The sequence below is a fragment of the Tursiops truncatus genome, chromosome 5 (genome assembly GCF_011762595.2).
Source record: "Tursiops truncatus isolate mTurTru1 chromosome 5, mTurTru1.mat.Y, whole genome shotgun sequence".
In the NCBI taxonomy this organism is placed as follows: domain Eukaryota; kingdom Metazoa; phylum Chordata; class Mammalia; order Artiodactyla; family Delphinidae; genus Tursiops; species Tursiops truncatus.
In genome coordinates this window covers 113,397,753-113,413,497 of record NC_047038.1, presented here as the reverse complement: position 1 = coordinate 113,413,497, position 15,745 = coordinate 113,397,753, and the positions used below count along the sequence as shown (strand labels likewise).

The 15,745-nt window shown below is 38.3% G+C and overlaps 1 protein-coding gene across 6 annotated transcripts in view; it reads right to left on the bottom strand.

Annotated features, from left to right (window-relative positions):
- Positions 1 to 15,745, bottom strand: part of OTUD4 (OTU deubiquitinase 4) — a 60,077-nt gene that overhangs the window by 25,013 nt on the left and 19,319 nt on the right. For 3 of the 6 annotated variants that reach the window (XM_033857326.2, XM_019926532.3, XM_019926530.3), the window contains exons 2-6: positions 12,143 to 12,253; positions 8,946 to 8,996; positions 3,307 to 3,353; positions 2,533 to 2,605; positions 1,303 to 1,384 (exon numbers count right to left, since the gene is read on the bottom strand). In XM_033857326.2, coding sequence (XP_033713217.2) covers positions 1,303 to 1,384; positions 2,533 to 2,605; positions 3,307 to 3,353; positions 8,946 to 8,996; positions 12,143 to 12,253 — 364 coding nt within the window. The remainder of the gene's footprint in view (positions 1 to 1,302; positions 1,385 to 2,532; positions 2,606 to 3,306; positions 3,354 to 8,945; positions 8,997 to 12,142; positions 12,254 to 15,745) is intronic. The other 3 variants (XM_033857327.2, XM_033857329.2, XM_019926531.3) reach the window with 1 other exon arrangement.

Sequence of the window (15,745 nt, the reverse complement as noted above, 5' to 3'; positions counted from 1 at the left end):
ACAGTGAAATGTTCTTATTCTAACTGCATACATGAAGAAACTGAGAACTAGAGATGTCACACAACCTGCCCAACCTGAAGAGGCTTGGATGGAAAACGTAAGGAACATTAAGATTGCTAGAAAGAAGATAACTTTTCATAATGGACTAAAGAGAAACCATTGTAAAATTTATTCTAAGCAGCCACTGAAGCATATTTAGACAACTTCTTTGCTTTAAAAAAAGAAGAAAAAAAACCAAATTCCAGAAAACACAGAAATATATATTACCAAACATTCAAAACCTACACATGGGAGTTCAGGATTCTCACTTTGAACCTTACCCAAACAAGTCCACGAAGAATTCATCGACAATGGTGCCCACCCCCCTAAACGAGTCCCCAAGAGAGACCCCCTTTCTCACAGACCACCTTGCATCCGTCCCAATATCATCCGAACCACAGGTTCTGAGAAGTACAGGAAAGGTAGGCACCATGAGCTGTCCTTCCCAAAGCTGAAATGTCCAGATTTTGACTAGCTGGGACAGGTGGAGGACACAGCCCGGGATACAGACAGCTAGACTCCCATATCTCAAATAGATCAATTTAAAATTTTACATTACACATGTCTTTACTGGTCACCCCCAGCTAAAGAACAGAGGAAAAACGCCCATCACATGCCCAGCACCACGGCTTTGTATGAGTCATGTGCACTTTGTCATAATAGATGATAAAGGAGATAAAGTAAGAAGGCAGGAAGGAGCTACCACAGCAGTAATGCTCAACTGGGGAAGGAAGGGGTATTTTATCCTCCCAGGAAATACTTGGCAAAATCCGGAGACATTTTTGGTTGTCACATGGGAGAGAGAGCGCTACTGGCATCTACAGAGTAGATACTACTAAACATCCTACAATGCACAAAACAACCCCCAAAACAAAGAATTATCCGGCCCAAAATATTAAGAGTGCCAAGGTCAAGAAACCCAGGTCTAGAGCCAAATACGATCAAATACTTGATTTCCTCTGTCACTTAGATTTTCAAGCTATACACTAACAGCTTTAAAAACACATACAAATCATGATTACTGAAATTAATTACTGCAAGAAAAAATAACTTTGTATTTACAAGCCAAACTCTAATCTATACTAGTGCCTTTTTTTTCCTACTGAAATAAGTTTTTATTATAGTATTAACATTTTTGGTAACCTAAGGATCTCAGAAATATATATTTACAACAAAACAGTGCATTTGCCCTGACTTGTTTGCACTAAGACTATAATGCTTAGGAAGAAAATTTCCTATATAAGCACAAGGGTGATTACTTACACTGACACACAGCAGAGCTCTCTTTATACTTTATGGGATAGACAATATCATAATGATTGCCATTTGAAAAACACAGTAATACCTGAAAGGGAAAAATAAAATACACTTTTCAGCCCTTCATATATGACATTTACATAGCAACTTACATCTCTAATATCTCTGAATTACTAATAAATAAATTTCCTAGTAGGAAGTGAATATTTTAGAAGTAACCTAAAGCTCCAATGTGGTCAACTATGGTACATCCATATGCTGAAATGTTACACAGCCAATGAATCAAAAGTTCCTAATGACTTGGGGAAATGCTTATGGGATCACAAAAATCACACACAATATATGAAAACAATGTTGATTTCAACTACCTAAAGATGAGGGTTGAAAGACTGTAAGAAAATATTCTAAAACCTTACTTTAAATAATGCTTACCTCTAAGAAGCAGAATCAAAGGTAAATTTTTTCTGCTTTACAGTTTTAAGTACCTTCTAAATAGTCAATCACTTATGTGTATTGTACGTGTATAGGTAAGTCTTATGTGTATTACCTTATGTGTATTAGCATAAGTCAATCACTTACGCTAAGAAAAATACACACTGATTTTGCTTAGATTACGTCATATTCCAAAAATTATACTGGAAAGGCCAGATCCAGAGCCAAGCACCTTGGAAACCTGTAAGTCCTTATAAAGTCTATTTCACTCAGTTCCCTGCCCCCTTACCACCATTTGCATGGTGATAAGACACTTCAACTTGGCCTGGATGATACCAAAACAAAGTTCTCTAATAATGAATCATGTTTTTGTCCCCTTTCTAGGCTTCACATCATTTTTCAGTTGTTTCTGCTTTGTGACTAAATAATAGCACCTTAGCCAGTAAATTATCTTTACAATGGGAAATACATCACAATTACCAAAGTATTTGTGGATGCAATCGCAGAACCCATTTTCACAAGTTGTTTTTCTATTTAATGTTTATATTGATGTAAAACAGTAATAGTCTAATTAATCACATACACCAATATCTCAATTTTTTTTCTCTAGTAAAATGTTATGATAGAGTTCAACATAGTGATTTGTGGGAAAAAACAAATACAAAATAATGTAACTCATGGATGATTAATAGGAACTTAAAAAAACTCAAAAAGTCACTTAAAAATTATAGCTTAGGCAGTCAAGATGGCAACTGAGTGGTTCTTTTACTTAAATCCTTTAGAAACACTTAGAAAAATTCTTACCTTTTCAGGAAAATTATTTTCAGTTACTTGTGAAGGAGAAACATTTGGTTCCCGGTAAATTATAAAATCTTTCCTGAAAATAACACGTAGAAATTACTTCTGATGAAATATATTTCATGAATTGAGATTTAATCACTCATTCATTCATTCACTCAAGAGCCCAGTATACACCAAGCAATATTCTAGGCACTGGAAATAGAGCAGTGAACAAAAGATAGTAATGGAATAACTAAGCTGTAACATACTTATATAAAAGTATCCTCGTAAAAAAATTAAATTTTAAATGTAATTTGCATACATGTAACTTCAGATATAATTCTAAAAGTAGACCTCAAAACCAGAGGAATTGTGAAGATGATATTTATAAGGACATTTCAAAAAGAAAAAACAGAGCATTCACCGGCTCCGCTAATGGGCAAAAGTTGTAAAATTGACAATATAGCGTTTTGCCTTTGTTCTAGTGGCCATTCAATGCTACCAGCCTTCAGAGTAGGACATCATTTCTCTAGAAGGCTGATGGTAAGTGATATAGTTTATAGGCCTGGAAAAAATTTATATTCCATTCCAAAAATATTTGGAAAATTAAAATCTCTATACATTGATACCTAAATGTCAAAATCTAACTGATGCAATTAAAAAAGCAGAACATTAGAAAAGATGCTTTTACAACCAAGGCATAAAACTGCTTTGCTATTTTAACAACTTGACTACAATGGAACATGTTAATTTCCCACTGACTTTATTTTTGTTTACCTACATTATTACAGTGCTCACCTGTACATAAGAGAAAGGGCACTTATTTCCACTTGTCCAACCCATTCCTGTATTGAACAAAAAAAGTTGGCACATAAATGTCTCCTACTTTTTACAATACCTTAATACATATCTTTATATGACATATCTAATTAGCTACAAAAGCTCATTAATATTGTTAGTATTATGAATACTATAAAAACATTTCTATAAAACAGGCTATAACATATACTAAAAAGCAGCTCAAGTTTCTGTCACAAAAATCCTTAGTAACAGAGCTAGAATAAGAGTTCCTATTGATGTGGCAAGATGACGGAGTAGTATCTCTAAGTTGAGAACTTGTTAAGGCAAAGACTCTGCCCTCCAACCTAGCACCCAGAACAGAGCCTAGCACATGATACGTGCCCAGAAAACGGGATGTGGACTCAAAGCAGAACTCAAGAATCAGGAAGGATGAAAAAGGGCAGGTCCTTTCTCTTCAGGATGATTGAAGGTACAAAGAAAGCAGTGCCCCAGCAATCACTTTAACATGTGGTAGAAGTTCTAGTACTAAAGGAGTCTCTTTTAAGTCCTTAAGCTTTTCAGAAGGAAAGGGCCAGTATAGATCAAAAATTTAAATATCCATATACTCTTTGACCCAGCAATTCAACTTGTATAAATCTATCCTAGGGAGTTCCCTGGCGGTCCAGTGGTTAAGACTCTGTGCTTCCACTGCAGGGGGCACAGGTTTGATCCCTGGCCAGGGAACTAAGATCCTGCATGCTGTACAGCGCAGCCCAAAAGAAAAAAAAAATCTATCCTAAAGAAATATTTCATATGTCCACAAAAGTGTATATAAACAAGGATGTCCACTATAGCTATTTGTAATAGTTTAAAAAAACTTTTTAAAGATAGCCCCAAGATTCCACTAATAGATAAGCAATAATTAAATAATTTTACAGTTCATCCAAACTATGTATGGAAACATCATGCAATCATCAAAAAGAATGATGAACTGACTTGGAAAGATCACTCAGACTATTATGTGTAAAAAGTAAGTTGATGAAATAATCCTATTGTGCAAAGCAAAAAATACATATATTCATAGAAAGAGGTCTGGAAGGATATATCCTAAGTTGACAGCGGAGACAGGAAGTTCAAGATGAGGGAAATGTAAAGATTTTCACTCTTCATTCTGTATTAAATCTTCCACCATGAGAATGTATTCCTAAACTACTTGTGAAATTAGTGAAGACTTAATACCAAGAGTTACTAAAAATAATGAGCTATGGTAAATGAATGCTGCTACTTTCTCCTTCAAAGAAAACAAATTTGAGATATGGAAAGATTTTAAGAGGATGGTTTGATCTCTCAGAAAAGGATCATCTTTCCCCCCAAAGACTCTGCACTTCAATAGTTCGCAAAAGTTGCCTCTGTTTTTCGAAATGCAATGGGTGCCATATATTGAAACAGACTCTTAAAATAGGCCTCTGCCTAACAATCCCAGCTTCTCATCGACTGCTACAAAAGATACCCTCTGGTATAGAGGAAACCCTTCCCTGAAACCAGCCCAGCTTAGATCACAAACACAAGCTATATTCACTTTATGCAGAATCCACATATCCACTTTAGGAAATGGAAAACGATTCTACTAGTGTCAACACAATACCACCTCTCAAATAATGTATCATTTTATAAATATTTAATCTTCAGAATAAATTCTGTTGTAGTCTGGTTAAGTACACACATCTATCATATGTGATATATGAATTATCTTCTTATCTATTGTACCTTCTTGTCTTCTCTAACCAGGGTCAATTTTTAATTATTAAAAAAAAAAATCTATGTTCTATCAGTATCTTCTACCTTAAGGCCATAATTTTATTTACTCAGCACTCTGTATGATGTTTAATCTACTTCCTCATTGTGGGTAAGAGCACATCGTGTCTACAAAATCTACTTTAACTCAAGAACTACACTGTATCAAAAAAACTAATTTAAATGTTCTTAAATAGTCATCAAAGCAAACTTCTGTTCCTCAAAAGACACTATTAAGAACACTAAAAGACAAGATACAAACCGGAAGAAAATACTGAAGAATATATATCCAGTACAGAATTTATACTCAATATAAAGTACTCTTATAATTCAATAAAACCAACGTAATAAAAAAAAAGACAAAATCTATGAATAGACATTTCACCAACAAAGACATATGGATGGCAAATAAACACATGAAAAGATTCCCAACATTACTAGAGAAATGCAAGTTAAGATCACAATGAGATACTACTATACAACCACCAACACAGCTACAATTTAAAAGGCTGAGCATACTGAGTGTTGAGGAAGATGTAGAGCAATTGGAATTCTCACTTATTGCTAATGAGAAAGCAAAATGGCATAGCCACTTTGGAAAACAGATTGGCAATTTCTCATTAAGTTAAACATAAATTTACCATATGATCCAGCATTTCCACTCCCAGTAGTATTAATCCAAGAGAAAAGAAAACATGCCCACAGAAAGACTTGCAAGCAAATATTCTTAGCAGCTTTAATCATAACAGCCACAAACTGGAAAGAACTCAAATATCCATCAACTGGTAAACTGCTAAACAAACTGCAGTACATCCATACAGAGAATGACCACTCAGCAATAAAAAGGAACTACCGGGGCTTCCCTGGTGGCGCAGTGGTTGAGAGTCCACCTGCCGATGCAGGGGACACAGGTTCGGGCCCCGGTCCAGGAAGATCCCACATGCCGCGGAGCGGCTGGGCCCTTGAGCCACGGTCGCTGAGCCTGCGCGTCCGGAGCCTCTGCTCCGCAACGGGAGAGGCCACAACAGTGAGAGGCCCGCGTACCGCAAAAAAGAAAAAAAAAGGAACTACCGATACACACAACACGGATGAATCTCAAAATGTTTCCATTATGCTAAGTGAAAGAAGCCAGCCATATAAGACTATAAACTATATCATTCCATTTTTTTTTTGTCTAGAAAAGGCAAAACTTAATACATCAGTGGATATGGGGGTGGGGGGATTAAGGGCAGAAGGAGGGCATGAGAAGCTTTGTGGAGTGATGGAAACGTCCTATACGATGTCTGTGGACAGTCACACAACTGTATGCATCTGTCAAATTTCATCAAATTATAAGCTTAAAAATTTACCGTATGTCAATTTCACCTACGGAAAGCGGACAAAAATATATTCTTGCAAAAAGTCTGAGGCATTTTTCAAAATGTTCCACTGGTATTTTTAAGTAAAAGGAGAAGGATGTTTTCTCTGAGAATTGGATGAAGCAATGGAGTTTATCCATCAACTATATTTCTCTTTTCATTTCATACATTCCATATATCAGGGAGAAAGAGAAACAAAGGAAGACATAAATATTTATTGCTAATAATGAAGAACAAACGACTGTCCTGTTTGGTACCCGAAACACCTGGAGGAGGTTTGACCGGATTGGGGAGGGGTGCCCTAAGGGTAACAAATCTGGCTGGCCAGCACCCTGGGAAGGAAACACCTGTCCCACGTGCAAAATCGCAGCAACCTGCCCTCCCCGTTCCTGCAGACCGCCCCCCCATCAGTCTCAGTTCAGTTCACACTGCCTCATTTCCTCCCTCTGTCCCCTTCTCTCCACTCCCACATGTCCCTGCTATCCTTTCTCGGACCCTCATAGCCCAAGAGCCTGAACTGCTGCACAAAGATGACTATAAAATGACACCGTGGGGTTTTTTTTCTGATTAAAAATTAATAAACGGTCTTTGTTGTTTCCTTCATATTCTACAAAGGAAACAAAAATCACCAGTAGTACTACTACCTAGAGAGAACTGTTAACATTCTGGTGTTTAATCTTTCCTACCTGTTACATATAATGCAATACGGCTTTAACATGCACTCAACACACATAAACTGATCAATCAGGCACCCCAAATTGACAGGTAACCACGGGAAGTCCAAAAGCAACAAAATATATAATTCTTGCCTTCAAAGAGGCTTATAAACTAAGAGAAAAAAACCTACAAACTTCAGGAAAATGAATTTGTGTCCATTTTTGTGGGCAAAACTCAGTTTCAAAATCACGGAAATAAAAATGTAGTCTTGAGAGGATTTAGAGAAAAGATCTTCAGAGGGTATTTGTCACCAAAACTGGAGTAATACCATACTTAATTTTCCTTTTTTTAAACTTACTATAGTGTGCCCACTTCTCCGCGTATTAAACAATTTTTCAAAACCACTGGAACTGGTCTTCCTGCCTCTGGTCTCATCCACCTCCAAACTACCTTTACACAAGATTCTTTCATCCATCCATCCATCCACTTAACAAAAACACCAGGCACTATTCTCACTTCAAAGCAGTGAACAAAACATAACTCACTTCCTGCCTCAAAGAACTTGAAAAACTTCCCAATGCCAGATTCCCAGGCCCCAGGCGCAGAGACTTTGATTTGGGTCTGGAATAGAGGCCAGGGATCTGCATTTTTCCTGATGCAATGGCCTGTAGGCGATGCTTTGAGAAATGCTGGCCTCAACTATCAGCTCCAAGCTAATGAGGCTGGCAGTGATGCTCTCCCGTGAGCTCACCGCAGCCTGCCCTCAGACATTTCTCACCACCTCCCACCTTCGTGTGCTCCGTGCTCCACACAAACCCAACTGCTTTCTTTATCTGTCTTGCGCACAATTTTCACTACCTGGAAATGCCCTTCACCCATTTCTTATCCAGAAGCTCTTCAGTGTTCAAGTGCCCTCTTACTCTCAAACTCCTGCTTTGCCTACCCAGCCAGGAATAAAAGTGAATGCCTACAGCATCATACCTATACTTCTTACGACACATGTACCTTCTCACTGGTATGAGATGTTCCCTACTATAGGGAAACTCCTGAGAACAGCATCCAAATCCCAGTCACCTCTGCCTCCCGGGTGCCTGGCCATTCTTGGCCCACAACAAGCACTCAAATTAGAGTTAGGGAATTGAAGGGAGACACCAAACATTGATCAAACACCCTATTCCTATGTTATTATTCCCTTTCCTCCCTCTCTGACTCCTTCTCTTAGCTTTTTCCTTTGGTAATGTCATTTTAAACTTAACAGCGATTACCTCGGGGGATGAGGGAACATTCTACATGGTATGCCATTAACATTTGGATTTTTACACAGAGAACATTAGTTTTGACAGCAGAAGAAAAAAAGAAGAAAAATTCTTTTAACTTCAAAATGACTGAGGAAGTGCTGCTGGTAATGGGACCTGGTGGGAAAGTGCTGTCCTTTTACTCCCAACGGTCTCTTCCTACTTCTCACACTGACCATTTTATGGGGAATGGAACCTCCATAAAAGAAACTGTCTTCTCAGTTGCCTAGGGAAGCAATTAAATATTGCCCTGTCCACCAAGCCCCATACACATACCAACACTGCACCCTGGAAATCATCAGCACTGTTATTTTAGGTCTTTTATGCCATTATGACAGATAAAGAGAGCACGACTGTCCTTATTGAGGCAACAGTGCACAGTACACAGCTCCAACTGTCTTCCAATTAAATGCTGCATAAAACGTGCACCTAAGATAGTAAAAGTTTATAAGGAAACCCCTCCATACACTGTAATATTAATCTCTCGTAATGAATTTTGAATACATTATTTAACATCTAAAAAACAGAAATACGTCAGAAGATTACTGCATACCTGTGGATTTTCCAAACGCTTTAAATATTCTTCAAATGACCCTTCTATAAACTGCAAAAAGAGAAAAAGTCTATTACAAATACATCGAAGCAAAAGTTAATCTCTTCACTGTGAATTACTGAATTTTTACACAAACCTTGGATACATCAGTAATACTAAAATATATATATTATATATACACACATGCACAGATAAAATCTAATTATGAAAATACATACATCATTAAGAAAACATCATAAACATACAAAAGAATTTAAAGAAGGAAACACTGCCCGGAAACATTTCCTGGACAGGATCTGGATGGGCACAGGGACAGCATCACGAGGAAGTGGTGGAGAGCAAGCACTGTGTTGGGAAGACAGGAGCCACCTGGCCAGCAGGAGCAGGGCCACTCGGTGGGGTGAGTGCAGTGAGAGAGGAACTCAACTGCACAGCTATTCACAGAGGGCCTGGGGCCCAGGCAGGACTATCAGACTTAGGGAGAAGACAGTTCAAGGTCCCAGCAGGTGACACTGTGAACAGAGAAATTACATGATAAAAGCAGCACTTAAAGACAAACCTGGTAATGGCCAATGCTCAGAAGATAATTAAAGACAGATGCACTAGCTAAGAAATATTAGTTTACTAATAGATATGAATATTCATTCTTAGGTCAGTTATACTAAAAACAAGGACGAGAACTAATAATGCTAAAGATCTTTTGAAGAATCAACAAGATTTTTCTAATATGGCCTGCTTCATTGTTACTTTAACATATAAAAAATTGAGTTTATTCAAGCTATATAATAATGTTTTTTGCTTTTCTCACAGCAATTCCACTAATTTAACTGAAAGATCTAAAAAGACATTTATCTGAAACACCAAATTCAATTTTATTTAAATTAGTCTCAGTTAATTTAACAAAGTGATACACTTAAAACCATTAAAATACACTCCCCGGTCTATAAAAATCTTTTAAATGCCCATGGATTTTTTTTTTTAAATAATATCCCACTGTGTGAATGGACCACATTTTATTTTTCCATTCCTCAGCCCACACCATCTTTTTTTATTTATGTGTGTATATATATATATATATTTTTTTTGGCTGTGTTGTGTCTTCGTTTCTGTGCGAGCGGGGGCCACTCTTCATCGCTGTGCATCGGCCTCTCACTATCGCAGCCTCTCTTGTTGCAGAGCACAGGCTCCAGACGTGCAGGCTCAGTAGTTGTGGCTCACGGGCCCAGTTGCTCCACTGCATGTGGGATCTTCCCAGACCAGGGCTCGAACCCGTGTCCCCTGCATTGGCAGGCAGATTCTCAACCACTGCACCACTAGGGAAGCCCCCCATGGATTTTTTTTTAAGACGGAGATTAATTCCTTTATAGACTGTATACTGTCAAATTTCCAAAAAGTATCCTAAGGTTCAACACAGACTTGTAATAAAATAGCCACATATTTCAAATATCCCACCAATCAGAGGCTACTGTTCTGTATTAGTTGATTATCTATAGACTTAAAAAACATAAAACAACCCCACAGAACCATTTAAAGTTGCAAAAGACCTAAGCCGTGTTCTGACACAAGCCTGCATCCAATCTGAGATTCTCCTTTCTAATCAGCAAGTATTCATCTAGGCCCCAACTAACCATGGTCAGTAAAAAGGCACACCCTTCTTCCCATGAGAGTCTTTTCCAATTCTGGCCAATAGAAACTGTTAGAAGTATTCATTATAAGGAAAGCAAAACTTTCCCCCTTGGAACTTTCAACCTCGGATGGTAGAGCTAAATAAATATATGCAAAGCACTTAAAACAACGCCTCCTGGCAGACAGTAAATGCTCAACCAATGTTAGCAATTTCCACTGTTGTCAACAGCAGCCAATAACAGTAATAACTAATTCACCTGTAATTTCTTCAAATACTCAAGGACCACTCCACTCCCCTGCCCTCCTCTCTGCTATAATACTCTCTTATCTAGCCTCCACACTACCAGCTTTTTATTAATAAAACAAGTTTTCAAATCTCCTGATCAAGCAGGTACCTCTCCTTCCTGGAATATATTACTGTCCATCTTATAACATGGCACCCAGAAAAATGTCACCAGTAATAAAATTTTGCTTGAAAATAGGAACTCCAATCCAAGAACACATCTAAACACTATTTACCTATTAAGTCTTGGAATTGAGTTATATGCAAAGTGTCAATGTTCTTCTGGCAGTCAACGGGGGGAAAATACCACTGAAAGTTGTCAGATGATAATTCTAGTCATAAAACCAATAACTAGTAAATCCTATAAGGCTTTCAATGTAAAATGAAAATAGGTCACTGTGGCATTATTTCACAGCCTACTACACACTACTGAGAAAATTACAGTAAGTTGATATTCTGTTAACTACTAATTAACTATACTACATTCTATTAACTACTAATCATTATTTACATAATTACAATGCTTTGATAGGTAGTTCACAATGATGAACCCTGAAAATTAAAAATTTATAAATGCCTCCTGATAAAATCAAAGGCTCAACTCTAGCTATGCTCAGCATATTTCTTATACCCTAAGTGTGCAATTTTTACAATTTACATGGGGTCGCCAATCACGGAAAACTGTTAACCACAAGACCTTACTCCCTGATCACATCAGACAAAGCTCACTCCTAATACACAAGGGTCCTGCCTAAGTCATCCTTCCAGCCTCCACAGCTCAGTGACCCATCTGTCACAGAAGCTTTCTAAATGTCTGAATAAATACCACAAAATGGCCTTAAAAAAAAAAAAATCACAGCTGTAACTGGATTTGAATTCCAAAAAGCAGTTTTTTAAAAAATTTTTATTTATTTTTGGCTGCATTGGGTCTTCGTTGCTGCATGCAGGCTTTCTCTAGTTGTAGTGAGCGGGGGCTACTCTTCGTTGCGGTTTGCGGGCTTCTCATTGCGGTGGCTTTTCTTGTTGTGGAGCACGGGCTCTAGGCACGCGGGCTTAAGTAGTTGTGGTGCACGGGCTTAGTTGCTCCACGGCATGTGGGATCTTCCCGGACCAGGGCTCGAACCCGTGTCCCCTGCCTTGGCAGGCGGATTCTTAACTACTGTGTCACCAGGGAAACCCAGCAGTTCTTTTTTATAAGGGTTATTTTCAAAACCTGTATTAAGATCCAACCCGTGAAATTCCCACTAGACCATTCTAAAGGCTAAAATGTAAATATAAGTCAACACACCATTATATGTTTAAAATTACAAATTACCGCTTCAAATTTCTCTCGGTTCTCTCGAAGATAATGAATACAGGCCATTCTGACTTCAACATGGCGAGACTGAGAGTGCAGCACCTGCAAAGGAAAGAGCAGCACACTGTCAAGCACTTTGTTAGAAGATTCAAGCTACGACCTAGTGCCTTCTTTCACACCCAACATAACCTCACAACCAGCAGACATCCGCCTCCCTTTCCCTTACTATCATTTCTAGCTCTTTATTCGTTCCCACCTCTTCCACTAACCAGAGAGATGACACGACACATACAAACAGTAGTACTTAAGCCAGATGTCACTCTATAAAGAGCTTATTACCATTTCTCCTTTAAGTCACTGAAATTACTCCTTTGGGGAAATCTTTGCAAACTTAAGACACTTTCCTCTCCTGGCCAGCCCTCTACTGTAACTTTGCTCTTCACAAAGCAAGGCTAACAGAATTCCTGCAATGCAGGGCTTAGCCTCATCCTATGCTTGTTGCAGAAGAGAACAAACAGGAAACTTCAACACAAATCGTCTTTGCGGCTTTATGCCCATAAGAGATAAATTTCTTTTTCCCGGTAATTTTGAACTATTTGCCTTATGTATAAATTTAAGTCCACCGTGGTTTCAGAAAAATTAAGGCACTCATTCTTAAATCCTTTAGCTGTCAGGCTTACATGATTCTTGAAAGAACATCCAGGGAGCAACACACAGGATGCAAACGTGCCCCTGTGTGCTGTCATCCCAACAGCCTTGAAACTTGCTCTTTTGCCCAAAATCTTAAAGCACCACCTGAAATAAGTCATACTACAAAGATGATCCAAATCCTCCCACTTTGTAGCCTCTGTTTTCTTCTGTTAAACAACTAGTTCAACAAAAGAATAACTTACTGGCATTTTGTCTCTTATAAAAGTCTAAAGCTTTGGTTTGAAACCCTCTGGCTTAACTACCATGCTAAAAAGAGATTTTTTTTTTTTTTCTATAACTAGGTGTCTCAAACGAAGGTATTCCCGGTACTCTACAAGGTCAAGGTAGGAGAAAAAAAGCTGACATATAAAATAATCACATCTCAAACTACTCTCAAGGCCTCTTGAGAATTTCTATTATTATAAAGTAACTTTAAGAGTTAGAGTTCCAATTGAGTGATTCTCCCTTATGTTCAGGGTGAGCAGAGAATTCAGGAAAAGGGAAGCTCCAGCTGCACATTCTACAGGTCACTGTGGGCAACAGCCAGGGCTCATTTATACCCACAGAACCAAAGGCACAACTGTTTAGACAGCTAGCAGGTCCCTGCACACTGAGACACACTGAAGATGCACTAGCTGAGGTGAGCAATGAATTTGTCTTCAGCATACTAGCTGGTTTTTCAGCTTAACAGAGTATGCCGATATTGTTGTCTTGGGTACTACAAAAAAGCATCCTTACATATTCTAAGCTTCCAGCACTGGAAGGACTACCCAAATAGTAGTAGATTTGAGTAGTAGAAAAAATAACCACCACACAATGTCTTTGCCAATTCAACAAATGACAATTTAGCAACACTTCCTTCACAGAAGCTATGCTAGACACTATTATGAATCAACGTATTAGTCTGAGTAAACCACAGTGTCATCCGATCAGGCTTTCCTGCCATTAGTAAAGTGGAGCTAGTCTTAAAGCCATTTACCTAGCAACAGGTGGCAGACATAAGTGAATAAAGCTTATTTTCCACCAAAAACAATGACAGGCATATCTCTTGTTTTTTCTCCTCTTTTAACAAAGATTTTATTAGCACATGAAATCTGAACCTGTTACTCAGAAGCAAAACTCTCAGCAACTTCTGATCAAGTGCGGGGTGCCGGGGCTTTACAAAGCCAAGCACTGTTAAGAGAAGCAAGGTTAAATGACAACTGTTTAAAAAGCGTAATATTGTGCAAGTTCAAGGACACTCAGGAAGAATTCAAATGGTATGACAAATATCTTTGCAAATCATTGTATACATGAAAATAAGCTAGAAATAGGAGGCTTTCCAATCTTTACTTAGGGCAGACGGTGATAAACACGGAGAAAGGCCGAGACGCACTGCTTCTCCAAGTCCTCTAAGAGCGCCCTATTTTTAGCTCTAGGGCCACAGAGCTGATTCAGGTCAGGCCTCCTGTAGGCCCACGTCCAGAACTGTAAAAAGGGAAGAGCCTATCTAAATCAGGTAATTTGGAGGGAAAGACTCCTGCTAATTCAAGTCTCTCCCTCTCCATTCCCCCCGCCAAAGGCCGCCATTTAGATTACCTACTGTGACTCCTTGTTAGAAATTATAATTATTTTGATATTATTGGAGAAATCGTTGGCAAAAAAGTAAATCCTCTGTACACATTTTTAAAGGGCAGCCTGAGGCTGCTGTCTGTTACTGTCCTCCGCCTCCCCCTGCAATGCACACACTGCCTTTGGCCATGAAGGCTATTACCTTTGGTCCTTGTCTACTGAAGAACTGAGCTGCCCCCAAGAGTCACAGTATTAAGCTTTCTAAAAGCTCAGTATACTAAAAGTCAGAATCACCTAATTGGAAGGGATAGTCCCTTATCCCTAACTTAAATCCCATCACAATAAGATACAATAATAATGTGTTAGCTGATGTTAGCAATGAGTTCTTAGTGTAACCAGCTAGCTCTTGTTCCTTTCTACTTAAAAATAGAGATTCTGTATAATCAAGTTTGCCAATTATCTACAGCATGTAGTACTGAAACCAGACACACCTTTCTGCTTCAACATAAACTAGGATGTAGATAATCCAACTCCAAATAAGCACCATACTTTCCTTATTTCTATTTGTTTCCCCCTCCTTCCTTACCAAATTCTTGCTAGAGCTAACAATATGTATCAATAGGGACTGAATTCACTTCCACCTCTTTCTTCTGCTTCTGGAGGTGCTAAGGAGTCCAGGGAGGCTGAGGCAGAGAAAGCAGGACAGATGGAGATCCAGGAAACTCACGAATGGGACAGACTGTTTACCTTCTGATAGTAAAGACTGGGATGTGTTTGTGTGAACATATCCCAAAGCAACATTAGCACATCCTAAAATTCTAAAAATAAGAGACATCTATTGAACTAAAAAAGAGCTCGATTTGGGAAGCTTTGAGAAGAATGTTTGAATGACAATGCCTGCAACAAAATGCAAAGGTTTGGAGCTTTGCTAAATACATTTCTTGTTTAAAAAAAAAAATGATGTTATGCTACTAATGTGAAAACGAGGGCCTTTGGAAAATAAATGGCTGGTCTTTGGATATTGAAAAAAATAAGAATAGACTGGTCTATAGATGTTAAGTAAAACATTTACTCACAAATAGAAGTTGTGAAAGCTACTTAGCATTCAAAAAAGGTGAGAGAAAGAGAAACAGAAAAACTCCAAAGGCGGGGAGGAGACGGGAGGGGTGGACCTTAGGCCAAAGGAAAGCAAACTGTGAACGGTAGGAAATACACACCAGGGCAGTAATGTGAAACTTTTGTCCAACTATTTCAACAGCTATTTTTCAATACAGGATGGGTTTTGCTGACTGCATACCTACCAACTACAGTATTATATAACAGGGAATAAGCTCTCTTACAAAAAAAAAGAAA